General features: G+C 35.9%; 1 protein-coding gene across 1 annotated transcript in view; it reads left to right on the forward strand.

Annotated features, from left to right (window-relative positions):
• The window catches only part of LOC137918976 (sialin), a 104,819-nt gene that overhangs the window by 52,959 nt on the left and 33,612 nt on the right, over nt 1–18,248 (forward strand). Inside the window, exon 5 of the mRNA XM_068761933.1 lies at nt 7,349–7,551. Within this exon, the coding sequence (XP_068618034.1) occupies nt 7,349–7,551 (203 nt within the window). The remainder of the gene's footprint in view (nt 1–7,348; nt 7,552–18,248) is intronic.

Below are 18,248 nucleotides of genomic sequence, written 5' to 3' on the forward strand. Positions count from 1 at the left end.
GGTCTTCTTTTCACATTATGGGTGGACATCCAACGCCACGCTTGCCAGTTCGTTGCCTCCACTCTCACCTTTCGTTGGCAGGGATGGGTGCAACATGGCGCCTGTCAATGTTAGCACTCAACATAATTTACATAAAAAAGAAATATTATACATATATATAGTCCTGTGATTTGTATTATGCCGAGAACAAGCGATTTTAAACCGTGTGTTTTAATGTAATTCGATGTAATATAGCCTACTTTATTTCGAGCAGATCTGTTCTGCAGGCACCAGGGCGTTAAGGGCAGATATGTCCATAGACAGTTGACAGGCTAAAGCTCAGCTGCTATCAGTTCTGCACGCCATGTGGCCTGCCACTTCATCGTGACGACCCGTTAATATAGTATTATTATTGTATTGACTAATCTATATCTCTGATTGTATAGTTTTGTTTTATTCTACAAACTGTTATGGGTATATTGCTGACCAACACCCAATGAATTGAGACATAAGTCCGTAAAATGCAACATGAACTAATGGAAAACTAAACATTGTAAGAAAAGGACCAATATTTAGCCACTTCCGCACATGTAGTGGTAGTCGTGCAACAAAGTGCACCGCCTGCCAGCCCGCTTTTAGTCCTTTTCTTGCTTAGGATGGACTTCCGCAAGGTAACGCCTGATTCCATTAAATAACTGAACATTGGTTTACATAAAGCATATAGTTCCGTGAACTCGTTTCCTATGAAGCTGTAAAAGCCGCAATAGCCTTGCGGCTATTGCGGCAGCAAAAACTTCACATGAGACAATAGACATAAAGCAGTGAAAGTATTTATTAGAACATAATTGTATCTATTATTAGCATGCCGAAAAGGAGCAAAATTTTACTTATATCGTTCAATTGTTTTATTCTTGTTTGTACTTTACTTTGTTTATTTAGAGAAAAAAAGAAACTGCCCATCTCCGCCATTTTAGCCAGAAAATTATAGGGTGACGGATATTATCGTACACGAATAAGATATAAAAGTGATTTCCATATTATTGCAATTGGTTAACTTTAGGTAAATATGCGTCAGTATTTATGATATCCGATTATGAGGTAATAATTGTATAAATCATCGTCATAGCTCTTATCATTTAACTGTTTATAATGACGCCATCTTGTTTTTAATATATATATATTTATTATCCATTAGCTGATCCGACAAACGTTCCCCTGTCTTAGCTATCAAAAATCCTTACCAAACTAAAATAGTAATTTTAAAACATAGTGTTTATTGCTTTATGTTACGGCATTGTTATAATGTTTTCTGGTATATCTACGGAAACAAATCCGGAAACCCAATATACGGAAAGTAAAGCAATTAATATAAGTTTTAGAAGATTATATGTAGCTCTTATTTCTTGCTTATTATCTTACTTGAGAAGCTATGTATGTTATATAAAAAATCTATAATTTGATAAATAAATAATGTTTACTTTTCCAACACGGGAACAGGCACAAAGATAGTTATTTAAAAACTTGCATTTTATTGATGCCCCAAATACGCGACGACTGTCTTCGCTATTTATTTATGGACATTTCATTGCATTTCGATAAGAACCTCCAAAAAAATATGAATGAAATCAGAAAAATGATTTAAGAATGACGAAAACGAATTATTTTTTATGTGCATATTAGTAACACAGCAATGTAAGAACTAATTTATGGATATAAAAGTAAAGAAATAGGATATTGTGAAATCTACAAAATCTTAACCCTTTCCACTCCAATGTCGAGTGTCACTCGACACTGATTTCGTTCCACAAGCTCCACTGTCGAGTGATACTCGACATGGTGTAATACTTATTTTTGCGGAAAATTTTAAAATAGGAAAGATTTTTGTTACCAAAATGTTTGAATCATGAATGAATGAAACATATTCTAGAGTCGCAAGATACTATAATTCAATCAAATTTTATCGATGCTACATAACAGCCTTGGAGTGGAAAGGGTTAACAAATCCTGCATGGATACGGGTGTAGCATTCAAAAGTTTAGTTGATCTAAGTAATGACATGATCGATAATAATGTACACATGAAAAAATGGCTAAATTTTTAAAGATTTTTAAAGAGCAACTGTTGAGTTTTTGGCTCTTCTCAACAGTTCAGCGTTCCAAGTCATTGGTAGCTTACTACTTAGTGTTAAAATAATTAACAGTTTAACAATGCACGTACACGCCTACTTGAATAAAGAAAATTTGAATTGAGTGTTAATTCAAGATATTTCATAAGATTTTTCTAAGAATTGTAGCTTTAACAGATCCAAAGTTTTCATCATCAATATTTAATGGAATCAGGCGTTACCTCGCGGAGGTCCATCCTAAGTAAGAAAAGGACCAATATTTAGGAACTTCCGCACATGCAGTGGTAGTCGTGCAACAAAATGCACCGCTCGCCAGCCCGCTGATAAATGCTTATGCGGCAAACAATGTGAATCACATAACCACCACCGCCAAATTACTCAACACGTGTTTCACCCCTCCACGGGGCATCTTCAGGAGTTATGTTACACCGATTAGTGCCAAACACAGAGAGACTCAGTGTTTGGCACTAATCGCAAGACGTCCACAGCTGGACATAGGTTCCAAAAACTTCGTATAGATGCAGATGGAAGGGTCCTTCACCCATCGTGCTTCAGACCTTAACAAAATCACCATTCTTCTCGTGAGTAGGCGTCATATGTGTGTATATGTGTTTCTAGCCGGGGTTTTCTCAACAGATCAGCGTTCCGAGTCGCTTATTGTACAGTTAGCTTTGCATGTCATACGAACCGCGGATTAATTACAAAACATAAATAGTAAATATAAGTGTAATAAATAATAGTTGTAAACTTTAAATTGGTTGTAAAATTTGCTAATCTTCATTTGGCTTGTACGACCTCGTACACCAAGGTAAACAGCTTGTCTTTCATATACATTTTATTGTGATTCAGATATACAATATTTACATAATAATAAACTTTTATGATTAGGTCTATTTTTTTATTTATAGTCGCCGTACCTTAAAACGTCACAGACCTTGTACTACTTCACTTAGTTTTTTTTTTAATTTCCTACTTACTGTATCAAATTACTTAACTATAGCTCTTATGGCTGTTTTATGTGAATCTTAATTTTAATATGATAATTATGCTTGCGTGCCATCTACTAGTCTAATAGATGACATCTAGCGCGATGGTACAGCACGTTTATTTCGTTTTTGTTTCACTTACCTATATAATTTGAAGTAAGAAGAGGACCAATATATAGCTACTTCCGCCATGCAGCAGTAGTTGACTCAATGTTACACTGATTAGTGCCAGTCACAGACTCTGTGTTTGGCACTAATCGGTGTAACATTACTCCTGAGGATGCCCCGTGGAGGGGTGAAACACGAGTTGAATGATTTAACGGTGGTAGTTGTGTAATTGGCATTGTTTGCCGCATGCGCATTTATCAAAAGGCTGGCGGGCGGTGCACTTTATTGCACTACTACTGCTACATAGCGGAAGTAGCTATATATTGTTCCTTTTCTTACTTAGTATGGACTTCCGCAAAATAACGCCTGAATTCATTAGGTATATATTTTGGTCAATAGCCATAACTGACCATTAGTTATAGCTGTAATAGCTATAAAGAAGTAAATTTATAGGTAATTTACTGTGATCATTTGGATAGGATATAGACTCTATCCAATAATCAAAGGTTATAGTTATAGGCCTGATGCATTAAAATAGAGTTACAGAGATCACACTATACAGGATGATTGAAAATACGTGTAAGCTTTTTTTCATGAAAATGAGCTATATATTCAGCCCTTTAAAAATTTTTCTACCTATTTTCTACCTATTTAATATATCATATATGAATGACGCCCGACCGGCAGAGATCATATTTTAACATAACATTATAAAATAAAAATATTTTCTTACTAAAAAATTTAAAACAAGCGCGGAAAAATTTAATAAATGGCGGCGGGTAAAACCCGAGATGCGATTATGTTCAAAAATCGAACACACAGATCGCTTCAAGCTGGAATTATATTATTTTATCGCTCTCGGCGTAGGCACAACTGGTAGATGACTAATAAGTGAGTAACTTCGAAACTAGGCCGATGGCATCTGTATATATTTATTGTTCGCACGTTTTGTGCGAATGTTTACTAGCATTTATTACTTTCAAATTATTCATATCATTAACGGCATTCGTAATTTAAATATTTGACGGTTATACGGCCTTCGCTATCAAGGTCAGGTGTACTGATCTTTCGATTGTATTACTGCAACAGTTATCTTTAAAAACGTCATCGAAGTATTCAGTATCTTCCGACGGCTTTAACGAGGAAGCCTTTTCACTTTGTGAAACAAAGGGTGAACATCCTTCGTTGCGCTTGCTGATCGATGGTCTCAAATCTTGTGACCGCAACGGCTATTCGTTCAGCGAGAACTATGTACCTTGCACAATGCCAGATAACTTGACGATCATCTGGGATCACGTAGAGTATATTTGAGAGCGTGATTAAACAAAAAAAACTATTTCGTGTACGTGTAAACAAACCTTTACCATTGTTAAAATAACCTTTAAAAGACGAAATTAGTTACAAGTTAACCATTGTACAGCACGGAAACGAACTTGCAAATATTTCATAGATAACACTATCACATTACACGACATACGTCAAAACTATAACATATATACACAATTTGAATCAAGGTCAATAAATAAATAATACTTTGATAGATCCATGTCAGTGGCTGTTTAGTTACTTGGTAACTTGGTAAGTCGAACTTTGGGAAAGAGATCACTCGGTGAATCTAACTTGGATGGGCAACGTTCAGGAATCTCCGAAACCTTTTCTCGTCTAAAATAGCGCAATGTTTGAAGACATAGGTTTTTGACCATTGTGTTGCCGGTGATACATACAGATCCAACAACCAGACATTTACATGCACTTGTGTGCCCTCAATTATCTTAACATTATAAAAAATCAGTGTAGTGAGTTCTTGAGTAAGCTACCATCAGCTCAGAATGCTGATCATGGAAGAGCCTGCTAGAATCCCAACAGTTGCTCTTTTAAGTAAAATTTAACAATATTTGATGCATGTTTCGTAAAATAAGCCCTTTAAATGCGCCAACAAAGTTCCACGTATTTCGATCAACTAAAAACTCTAGAATGCTATAATACGATTTATTTATTAAAGTACTTTAATTTTTGATTAAAAACTAAGAAATAGGTCTAGATATTTTGTGGAACATTGTCATGTTCCATAATAAACTAACTATAGGTATGCATCTCTATATATTATACCATACATATAGAATGAGATAAAAACGCAACATAATTAAATATAGTCATCCACTTATAAAACTCAACTGTCAATTAAAATGTTCATTATTTTTTTAATGTACGGAATAACATCTCTCGAAGCAAGTGTCACGTCCGAGCCCGCGTGAGACCGCACGCGAAATGCCTTGTGTCAGTTTTTATGCGCCGTGACAATGTGGGTAGATATAAATACGAATTGTCGGCGTTCCAACTGAATTAATTGTCAGTTGAGCTGTGCCGCTTATAAACCGAGTATTATTTATTTTAAATATGAACTATTTTGTTATAAGTTAGTGAATTTATTTTTATTTTCAAAAGTTCCATTTTCAAATTATTAAGAATTACTATACATACTTAATGAAATAGCGTTTTCGAAATTCTGTTTAATAAAAATTGATGTATGTCTGTCTTTGTCTTTTATACCTGTAACCGATCATCCTGTAAATATTCCTTAATTTTTTCCTAAAAGACTAAATTTGATTCCAAGTATTTTTACTAACAATCGCGGTTGCTAAAGGAAATATGCTCTGTTCATCTGATTTCTTTAAAAACTTACTGAAAAAAAAACTACAAAGTTTAATGTCCTAGGGTCAATTGCAGATAATTGTTACCATTAAGAAAATCTTTCGTCAATGACATCATTTGATACTTTATATATTGGGTTTTGCATCAACATTCCCCATGCGTAGACCAGAGCATTAGTGGCCACAGCTTCATGCACTGGTCCGATCAGGTTCGAACCCAGCTCTTATCGAGCCAGTAGTTGGAGCAATGTACACCGTCGAAGATTAACAAGATGCTTGACGTACTGAACGACAAAGTTTCCTAAAAGGATCATGACCCTTAGTACTGAGGAATTACGACACTAGAAGGGAATATGGATGACAATTCTTAAAATTTATTTATTTTAATTTATTAATGTCTTTTGTTTGACATTATATCCAACAATTATCGCTACATTATAAATACCGCAAAAATTAAATTCAATTAGGATTATTATAAAATATCCTGTTCATGACTAATCGATTCAAAAATCAAATCGATAAGTCGTGGACGCTATACTCGAGACACCGGAAACACGATTACGCTTCGATTATGCGCGGGTTTATTTGCAAGATGGCGGGCCGCCAAGTGCGAGACGTCACCCCGTCCGTTTTAGTGTTGCCATGTTAAATGACTTTCTAAAGTAACATTTATAGGCACGGCCTGACATTTAAAGTATGCATTGAATACTAATAAGTTGTTTGAGTTGCGAATTAGAGATCGATGTATCCACATGGTGGGTGTAGGTTCCCCAGCAGGTGGACCCACGCTATAGTCAAAGTATCAGAAAATCGCTGGGCAGCAAATCGGGCAGCGATTGACAGGTCATCTTTGGGGCAGGCCTATCCCTTGCAGTTGGCGTGTAACGGCTGATATAATTAATGAAATATCCAGATTGAATTGTCACCATTGACTATGATTTATGTCTTTGTACCTATAGTACCATTTTTCAGCATACCGAGCATTTTATCTTAAGTCACTTCGATTCCTAAACAATTAGAATGCAATAAGTATTGAACTTCAGATCCTATTTAAAAATTTCATGCATAATCGCTCTTGAAAGTTCCAGAGAGGATGCACTTTTTCGTATTGAAAGTCGTAGATTTTCACGTAAATTTGCAGCCAGTTCAATGTTTTTGAGAGTCCTTGAAGATCGACTGATCCCTGGCAGTGCGGAGTTCATATCTGAAGCAGTTGTGTACAATCTCTGCGTCCAGGAACGAAATAAATTCACACTTGGTTCATCTCTTCGTCGACCTAAGAATTATTACTTTTTAAAACGACATTACTATTACGTACGTGCGATGTTCATTCGACCACTGCAACTTCGTGACTAAGAAATCCGCACGCATAATGACTCCAACTGTATCGCCCTCCCCCCGCACCCTTTATTACTTTTCGAAATAATCTCATTTAAAGACAAATCTGCCACCCGTACATTTCAAAAATAAATTTCAAGTTTTTTGTTTCTTGTCAACAGGCGAGTCTTCGGTTATAGCACTTTGCTAGCAAGTATCCTCACTCTGCTGTCTCCTGGAGCCGCAGCGGCAGGGTTTGGATGGATCGTCGCTTTGAGGGTCGTCCTGGGCTTCCTGCTGGGAGCGACGTGGCCTGCTATACTACCCATGGCGTCCAAATGGATACCTCCTATGGACAGATCAAAATTCATGTCAAACATGATGGGTAAGTAATTTATTGTTAAACCTAATCTAAAATAATATTGAATAGTTTATGAAAAAACGGATGTAACTAAACATTATACTTTGCACTAAGGTCTGCTATAATGCGATAATGTAATAACAAAAAAATAACACGGCCTTTTAAAAACATGAAGAATATTCCGGAGATCCGGAATAGAGGTCCCCCAACTTCGCAAAAGATTCTAAGCACGTACTATAGTCAATACTAATATGATATGTACCTACGAAATTTTTGAAATACGTACTGGCTAATCCAAGCGATATTCTGTCTTAGTTATAAATAATCAATTCGAAACAATTACAAATTATATATTTTATACGCGCGGTGTTCTGTTCTGGTGGGTAAAAAACTTTAGGTAGATGCTTTTCCTACATTCTCATGGGTAAAAGAAGGATTTTCAAAACCATTCTCTTGTGTTTTTTACTTAGTATAGTACTTGTATCAAAGCTATAATTTTTGCACATAGCGACAGTTGCTTTGACGATGCTATAAATTTAATTTGCACATCAAACCATTGTGTCATCATCCTTATTTTGATCGTGCCTTATGTTATGATTGATGACCGCGAAATAATTCCACTAGGCCGTAAATAACACATGACGCTCCATCGATAATTAGGTTGAGAAATGAGACGCAGTACATCGGCTGTTATCGCTGTTTGAGATTATTCGCGTGCGTTGTGTGGGCTCGTTCCGTTTATTACGATGGCGCGGGCAACATGGCGGCGGAGGCGCGCGCAGGCGTGGTCGCTGACGTCATGGGAACGGCGCGCGCTGATTGGCCGGCGCCGCGTGCCTGCGCGGGCTAACCTTGCGCAACGGTTGCTATGCGCATTTAACGACTACCGAGAATTGAATGTGGTTTATATTTTCGTCCGTCATCCTTTTCGTTATTGCGAATTCTTTAAATCGAATTTACGCGTACCGTTCATCTAAACTTATATCTAGTGCACGTGCACTTTTTAGATATTTCATCATTGTCTATCCCGTTTTGTCGACTCGTAAATAAAGTTTTAGGAAGTACAAATTTTAAACTTGGGTGTTTAATCAAAATACTTTTGAGAAAATTCTAGATCGTTCGCCGTTAACATTCGCTGGAATATAGATCGCTGGAGTTATCGATTTCTAGTGTTAACGACTTTTTTATTACAAATACATATTTTTACTGTATTCACATGCAGTCTGCATTTTGTTTTAAAATCATCCACATACTTATTTAAGATTTAAATTCCCTAATTTAAACATAATAAATATATACATATATGTATATTTACGTATTATTGGTTTCCCAGCTAACAATCTAGATTTACAACTGAAACTGTCATCATATTTATCAATGATAAGCGAAATTCGTGTAGTAGTTCCTGTTGATAAATGTTATCAGCACAGATAATAAAGAAGGTTACGTTGCGTTTGCGGCATTAGTAATTTTGGCGCGAATACCTCGGCCAAGGGAGCTTTGACCGCGCAAGGTCACGATGGGCTTCTATTCCCAAACCGTTTGCGACATTGTCTGACCTCATTTTCCAAGGTCGCATTTAATTATTTAGTCGTATCTTAAATCATTATTATATATTTATTTTTACTTCATATCTCTATTTAATTTGAGTGAATATTCGTTATTTTCAATGTCAAACGTAAATTTATGACCATGGTCTCCTTCTTTCGCCCTGCATGACGCAGAACGACTCACCCGCCTTGTCCTTGATGCGGCAGCCGCGGTGACATGTTGAGTTGCCTCCTTCTTCCAGGCAGGATAACTCCTCATCAACCTGACCTGAGCGTGGCAGTCTTAAATATCTGACCGGTACATGTCCTGGTCCTCTACCACCTACCGGTTATGGCCGCGCTGTATTTCTTATAATTGTCTTAATCATTTTTTTATGACTGGAGTCGTGGCCAGTTATGTCAGCGTCCGCTAACTGTATTGTGTGTGTTTGTGCGCAAACAGACCTATTCAGCATGGCACTGCGTACAAGCCGTAACGCTCTCTTCCATAGGCCCGTGGTGTTAGATGCGCACATTAGTGTCACATTTTTTTGGCCATCTTTGTTGGGGCACCTCTCTTGCTCCATTCCCTCATTTGTCCTCCTTAAGATCTTTCATTCATTCCTCTGTTGTACTTCTCATTTTTTTCTGTTCCTTTTTATTCCTTGATACCTGTACATCGCCTCTCTTCCTTCGCCTTCCCTCCAGAATACAGCAACAATTCTAAATTTATTTATAATTTTTATTATACAATGTTTATATTTATTTATTTCAATTAAATTTTGTGTCTATTATTTTATTATACAGTTCTATCATAAATTTATATATCACAATTATCATTTTGGTTATATATTTGGTATCACATAAATTGAATAAATACATAGTGATAATCAAACCAAAAAAATACCGCAACCCGTCCACTATGCAACAAGTTCGTAACCGATAGGCTTGTGTTAGCACGTGTTTTATGCATTTTGACACGTTAATATGTGCAGTTTTCTGTGTTTTAGTATCATATGTTTGAGCCTTGATCTAAATCGATTTATAAATGTAGTTTAACACTATTTATAATATCAAGGTAAACATAAATAGATCAAAAGCCTTTTCCTGCATCTTTGACAGATCTAAATGACACAAATACGGAATAAGAGAGGTATATCGATCTGAAACTAGAGATTAGGTTTCAATGTTAGCCGTCGTATGCGATCTAAGCCGGAAACTAATTCCCAGTAACAATATGTTTACGATTTATCAAGTTTAACTGCAAATATCCTTATCGTGATTATATCGTGTTATTTATGCGTCTTACATGTCAATAGCGACTTTCATATTTTTTTTGTAATTGCAAATAATAACATTTTTTAAGTAAGCCCTGTTAGTCTCTCACGAATATGAAATATATTAGAACGTAATTTACACGTCATTGAGAGCATCAATTTTTTTAAAGTTTAAGTGACGTCTTGTTGCATTAGTTCCTCTAGAGTAACCGACCTCGCTTTGCGTCGTAATTACGTTCCAAAAAAACACGACGCAAAGTGAGTTAAGATTTTCTATAGCAAACCATGTAAAGATCGAAGATAGGTTCCGGGGTCACGAAAATATTACTTTATAAATCGATAATTGTCTGTGAGAGATTGTCTCGTGTGATAAGACCGCCCACTGTACTTTTCTGTTAATTATTATGAAACTATTTAAATGTATCTTAACGTGTACAAAAAATAATATTAAATTAATAAATAAATACAGACTTATTCCTTAAGAAGATGTATGTAAATTAGTTTCCTGAATTTGTGATGCTTCTTCTTTTCTATCAATGTATATCCGTATCCCTGTGACCTATTACTAGCCGGCGGGTCGTTGCACTTGGTCAACTGCAACAATAGGTAATAAAATACAAGATATAGGTCTGCTAGGATATCTAGGTAGGTACCAACGCGGCGCCAGTACATGAAGCCTTATTGTATTAGTGTATGTTCCGGTTCCAAGAGCTTAGTTGTGGATAACGGGTTTTTAAACAAAAACTATGTTTTTTAATTGAGACATATCGGAATGACTTGACAGATTTAACTTTGTTTAAACAAATAGTTTGACTTACTGCACCGAAATGTAGTTTCACATTTCGTGTCTCCTTGGCAAACTGTGGAGATGGCTGTGCTCGGGATTTCCCCATGAGAATGAGGAGATCCCTAGACGAACGAAATTAACTGATACATCCCAGCATTTTGGTAAGATGAAGTAGAACTGATGACTGCTAGGACCTTAAGGTTCTGAAATGGAGACAAAAATATGACGTCCACTCACAAAAATGACAGACGTTCGCTTCCAACCGGTCCTATAGTAAAATAGTAAAGAATAAAAGAAATTGAGAAGAATGAAAGTGAGTGTAGAATAAAGATAAAACCCTGAAAAAATTATTTGTAAATAAAGTCCCTGTCCCAAACAAAATAGGGGTACGAGAGGCTCCCAAGAGCAGGGGCCATAAAAAAAACCGATCCTGTAGTTTCAGGGAACTATGTCCAACTGTGGACGTTTTATGGTTGTAACAATGATGCGAATTTAATAAAATATATTGAATTAATAATGCCATCCTTCTGAAATCACTTTATTCAATTCAATTCAAAATATCTTTATTTAAGTAGGCATTTACATGTGTTTTTGAATCTTCGATTATTTTGATATTGCAAGTAGTAAATTACCACTGGCTCGGAACGCGGATCGGTTTAGAAGAGCCGGTTAAAAACTTAACAGTTGGTCTTTTAAATGAAATTTAACGATATTTTTTTTCATGTGTACATTATAATACCAATCATGTAAATTAGTCAACAAACCGAGTTACATACATTTCGATCAACCAAAAAATTTTTAACGCTATAATAAAATTAATTTTAGATTTAAAACTAATAAACGGAAGGTCTTAGATATCTTATAAAACTTTACTATATGTGCATACATGCATATCCATGAAGGAACTATTAAAAAGTCGACACTCTTCAGTTGAAAAACAGAAATATATAGCTGAAGCTAGAACGTGATACGTTTTATGATCCGCCTGTGCGTCGCGCGACACGACAGATGACGTCGGCGACATTTGCTCAAATATTGTGTTAAGGACATGTTATTTGGCACAAGAGTGACGCATGTATTAGTCATTTAGCGTACAATTGTTTCGACCGAGTCTATAGAAACTGGCAGACCGATTTTTTTATATTGTAAATTGACAACACGTGTTCACATGATGATATTGATTTTGAGGTAAAAAAATTTGTTGTAAAAATTGTCTTTGATTTTTACTTTAATACGCTTGTACAATTGTTAACCGATTGTCTATTGTATACTGGGTAGATATATGTAGTGTTCGATTTTACAATACACATCCGTGCAATGTATAATGTATGTATGATTTATCATTTAACACAATTAAAAAAAAACTACAGAACAAAAGCTCGAAAATGTTACTTTAGAGTCAAAGGAATTTTTTAAGTGATAAAAAAACGTTGAAATTAATTGCTCTATAAAAGAGAATTATAAAACCAGTCATAAAATAAAAGGTTGTTTCATCTCAGACGAGGACGCATTTTAAACGCTCCTAGTTTTATTTTAAATTGAAAAACCCGATTACAAAGGAGCCCTATTTGATTCTAGTTGTAATAAAGTTCATTCCTTTATCGTTCTGAATGTACATTCACATGTATAATAAAGTTCCACGAGATATTATAGACCTTCCTCTTCTTAGTTTAAAATCTTAAATTAATAGTATATTACTAAATAAATGACATTATAACATTCCAAGAGTTTTTAGTTAATCCAAGTTTGATGACTCATTTGTCTCATTATTATTATACTGTATATATATATGCATTAAAATTATGAAATTTAATTTAAAAGAGCAACTGTTGAGTGTATAGCCGGCTCTACTCAACAGATCAACGTTTCGAGCCGGTGGCAGCTTACCACTTAGTGTTAAAATAATCGACAATTCAAAAACGCATGTAAATGACTAGTTGAATAAAGATATTTGGAATTTGATTTTGGGCACTCATGACGTACATAAAGTGATCACAATGATCTAAATGAGAAATAATATGAATAAATAAATGAAACACAAATCGAGCCGTTGTTTTACCTTCTCCCGGATCCTTGAAATACCAAACGTATGTAAATTGACAACACTAGTATAAGATATCGTATTGAGTCACTCAATAGAAACGCCCAAGCGATGTATAGCTATACAGCTTCCCAATTTTGTGATATAAATAGAGTTATAGTTCAAGCTGTATGCCCTGGGGTGGGCATCAAGTACAGTTATGGTATGGAAATCCTAACTAAACATCTTCAGCGCTCTGCCAAATCAATATTAAACTGTAAATAAAAACAGGACAACATCATTTGTTAATAACAAAGAAACCGGTCAGTTCAATTCAGGCATAATAAAAGAAAATCAAAGTCCACACAAGGATGTATTTTAATTCGTGTTATTATAAACCAGAGGTCTGACTGAGCGATTATAGTCGCCGAGTTTCCATTCAGTTCGCCGTAATCAATGCGATACGGTAAATCGTCGCGGTCGAATGAGAGAAATAAAAAATAAATGTACAAAGTGCATTGACCATATAACAAACGGACTGACTTACCTGTCCACGGTATTCGGGTAGGGTATTTTGATTTTTGATTCATTATTAACACCGTTAGTAATTATGGACGATAGCGTATTTTTAAAATATTACTAAATGTATCTTCTACGGCCCCTGCTACTTTGGACCTCTCATACAACACTTCTGTCTTTGATTAACAGGGTCAGTTTTTCTGTAAATAATTTCCTTACTCTTCTTTTGTCTGTCTCAATGTCTCTCCCGTTTTTTTTGCTTTACATCTTTCATTTATTTTCATTCCTTTACCTTTTATGCATCACCTCTTTTACTTCACCATTTTCTGCTGGACTTGCTACTTTAACATTTTTATTTGTCATTCGGTTTTTCTTTATTTAACATTTCCACTTCCTTTTTTAATTTTTACATTTATAACTTCTTTATCATTAAGAAAATTATCACAGGTATTATCCTTTACCCCTTTAAAGATTATTGGTTTGTTATCTGTTATTACCTTACCTTTAAACTTTCTGCAATATTCCAGAAAGATCTGTAGACCTTCGTCTTGTTTCATTAATGAAACGATGTTACCCTTATCTGTTTTCTCCTCCAACCTAAACTGACAATCAGTACGCTCCGAATATGGGACAGCCGGTGATCAGGTGCGCCATGGTCTGGTCCACAGCAGGTGCACGAGGGACTCTTCTTGAGTTTAAACTTATGCAGGTGCTCAGGTTACTAAATATATTAGGAATTAAAAAAATAGTACACGGATACAAATCGTTATCACGGTAGAACACGCAGAACAGTTGCCCAATAGGCCTTTATGGTTTTGGAATGGAGACCGAGGACCTTCAAACGCAGCGGTGGACGTCCATCCAAAAGGTGGACAAGTGACCTCGTTAAAATCGTCGGAAATCGATAATTACTGACTTATTATCTAGTCTTAATATATATCTATGAAAGAGGCCTATACCCAACTGTTCTACTAAAGAAACTATTCTATCAGAAATTGCGTAACAAATTTGCGTGGTGCTATTTCAATATGCGTATTATTTATATAATTCTTGGATTATCTTTGTATTTTGATACCGTTATCAATATTACTTACGCATTATTGTTTTAAAATAGAATTATCAACGGAGATCGAAAATACAGATATGTATTTACGTAAAGCGAATGTGTTGGCTTAAAATGAAAAACGCTTGTGCAAAAAACATTACTGGTTGTATATAATTTTTTCATCATTTAGTTTAACATATATTTGAGTAAGAAAAGGACCAATATTTAGCCACTTCCGCACATGCAGTGGTAGTCGTGCAATAAAATGCACCGCCCGCCAGCCCGCTGATAAATGCGTATGCAACAAACAATGCGAATTACTCAACTGCCACCGTTAAATCATTCCACGCGTTTCACCCCTCCACGGGGCATCTTCAGGACTTATGTTACACCGATTAGTGCCAAACACAGAGCAGAGAGTTGACTCTGTGTTTGGCACATGAACATTTATCAGCGGGCTGGCGGGCGGTGCATTTTATTGCACAACTACCACTGCATGTGCGGAAGTGGCTAAATATTGGTCCTTTTCTTACGTAGGATAGACTTCCGCGAGGTAACGCCTGATTTCATTAAATATATTTGAGTGTTGTTAAAAGTTGGGGCTTACGTGAAAGCGTTTGCGATTGAATTGTAACAAAATAGTACACCTATTTATGTGCAGATGAATGCATACTACCTTATGTAAATTTATATATTTATGACTCATTAAAGCCACTCTTATTATAGTTTAATAAAAATAATTAGAAATAATATTACAAAATAGTGGTCGCGAAAATGTAAAGAGTCACCTTATGTAAAAGAACGGAGAAGGAAGCGTGCGGCTGACAAGATGCACACTGACGGATAATCGGGTAGTCATATTAGAAACTGTATTAATCAATCATTGTCACCATAAGACGTCAATTGCTAAACATGGTTCTTTTCCGTTAAAAGCTGAAGTTAGAAGCTGCCTACATCAAGCACCTTCCTAACGACAAGATCGTTTGTCCACCTTACGGAATGACATCCTACGCTACGATTGTCGGTCTGTGGTCTTCAGTTCACAACCATAATCCTTTCCACTCCAATGTCGAGTGTCACTCGACACTGATTTTGTTCCACAAGCTCCACTGTCGAGTGATACTCGACATGGTGTAATACTTCTTTTTGCGGAAAATTTTAAAACGGGAAAGATTTTTGTTACTAAAATGTTTGAATCACAAATGAAAGAAACATATTCTAGAATCGCAAGATACTGTAATTCAATTAAATTTTATCGATGCTACATAACAGTCTTGGAGTGGAAAGGGTTAAGGCTCCACCGCCAATCTGTCTGTTTCACTGTCATTTCGACTTTCAAATTAATATTGACTGATTGATATCTAAAGCCGTTACATTCGTTCGTCAAATCTCATTCCTGATACAATCTCGTAGGGAAATCTCAAGCATAATCATTTCCATGGCTATTGAGTAAGTGCTATTTATCTACTTCATATATTTCTTCAAAGGCACTTGCGCAGACGCTATAGATAAATACGCATTCGAGTATCCTATATCTAGTTATCAATCAAGACACGCGCGTCATCTCAATCTTATCCAAATATAAACATTTTACGCGTCATATCTGTTGTTTTTTATGATGGACGTAATTTGACTTCCTACTTGATAACAAAACACCGTACAACTTGAAACATCGCTTACTATCACCATAAAGGAACGTAAGATTTTTATTTCTCGACAGGTACTTCTTTTAGGGTGGGTAATAAATGTATTGTCGATATCGATGGATTTTAAATATAAAGTAAAAAAATATATATATACAGTCAGTATGACTAAGAGAGAAAAAAAAGGTAGAGGAGAAAGAGACAGTGATATTAATACCTCATACCAGAGTTCCCCAAACTTTTAGTAGACCCCTTGTGTATGTGTATGTTTTTCCGTGTTGGGTAGACCCCCTACTTTCCTGATAATGATTTCCTGTAAATTTCTAACAATAGTGAAGTTTAGTGTTAAAAACTTACAGTAGAAACACGTGTTAGTTTATACATTTATTAATTGAATTTAAATTAAAACTACTCAAAATAAAATTTTGTATCTGTTATGTAAAATCTACGTACCATTAAATAAACATAAAATAAACTATAAATAAAATAACATAAGCAATTAGTCAATATATTTAGTGAGAAGGATAAACCTGATGCTTTAATTGTAAATTATCAACATTTGGCGTCAATTTTGTAAGGGTTAATCTTAAATCTCCTCGGCTAATGATGTCCAGACCTAAATTTTTACCTTATAGGTATTTTTATAAATAATGTAAATGTTTTGATACTATAAGATAGTATGATGTAAGTAAATAGATACTATCAGTGTATGTGTTGAGATCTACTATCGTGGACCCCCATTTTCATTTCATGGACCCTCAAGTTTTTTTTCGCTGACGTAGACACCTTGCAGGTTGTCATAGACCCCTAGGGGTCGATATAGACCACTTTGGGAATCACTGCCTCATACGCATCATATTTATCATTTCAAACGTGCTGCCTTGTGCTTCCCTAAATATCCAATAGGACCGGTACGTTCAACGTCTTCGAGTTCCATTTGGTGGGTGAAAGCTTTACACTGCGCTTGCTGGTCAGTTGTCTCTACTCCTTATACTTAGTCCTTCTCCAAAGGTATCTATGAGGGGATATACCTGCTGCTGCCCATCATCAGGAAAATTGTTAGTGAGCTTTGGCAATCCTATATAATTAATATACAAATTGTGATTTATATACAAGATTGTATCCCATGAACCGAACTCGAGACCTTTTTTTTTGAGTTTTTTTTTCGTTAGGCGAAATCTTCAAGATTTCAGTTCAAGATGCCCTGCTTCTGGGGGGAGGACAGGCGTATGTGGGATTCCTCCCCTCTAAAACCCCTCGGTGGTCGCCCTCTGCGCTATACGGGGGATCGCGGTATCTCCCGGTCTTCCCTCGCGCCGTGCTTTTTTTTTTTTAGATAGCCCGTCCTGGGGTATGCGAACTCAAGACCTAGTACAACTCTTCTGTATTATGTTCTTATTATTTCGTATTTATTAGTTTCTGAACCCAAAGTAAAAAGGCAATGAATAAAAGGCGTTCAAGCTAGTGTTTTAACGAAACCATTAATTTTAAAACTAATTATGTCTCATCCCAGCTCGAGTGTCGAACGCATGCAGAAATTTACTTTCACTTTCGTCGTCGGAATTACCGATGGCCGTTCGCTGCGGAATTTGTCGCGGATCTGAGAAACACTTAATTAACGAGTCTCTGCGTACAGTGCGTCTGTGTGTCGCTAATTTTAATGTCACGTCCGTATACGCATCACTACGCACACAGAGACGCTCTGTGATATCTCCACGGAGGAGTATTTATATTTAGTATTACTGAATAGAATTTACAAAGAGTACACAACACACTATTATTGGTATTAACTTGTATCAGTTTTGGTACACTTTACAATATCCGGTAAATGTTACACATCGACCTTTGGAAAGAGACAATCGGCTAATTTCGGTTTCGTGGAGCGTTATGTCTGTCGCACG

Source organism: Battus philenor, unplaced genomic scaffold, assembly GCF_028537555.1.
Source record: "Battus philenor isolate CCGP_79_NKW_IND1 unplaced genomic scaffold, ilBatPhil1.0.hap1 SCAF_15, whole genome shotgun sequence".
In the NCBI taxonomy this organism is placed as follows: Eukaryota; Metazoa; Arthropoda; class Insecta; order Lepidoptera; family Papilionidae; genus Battus; species Battus philenor.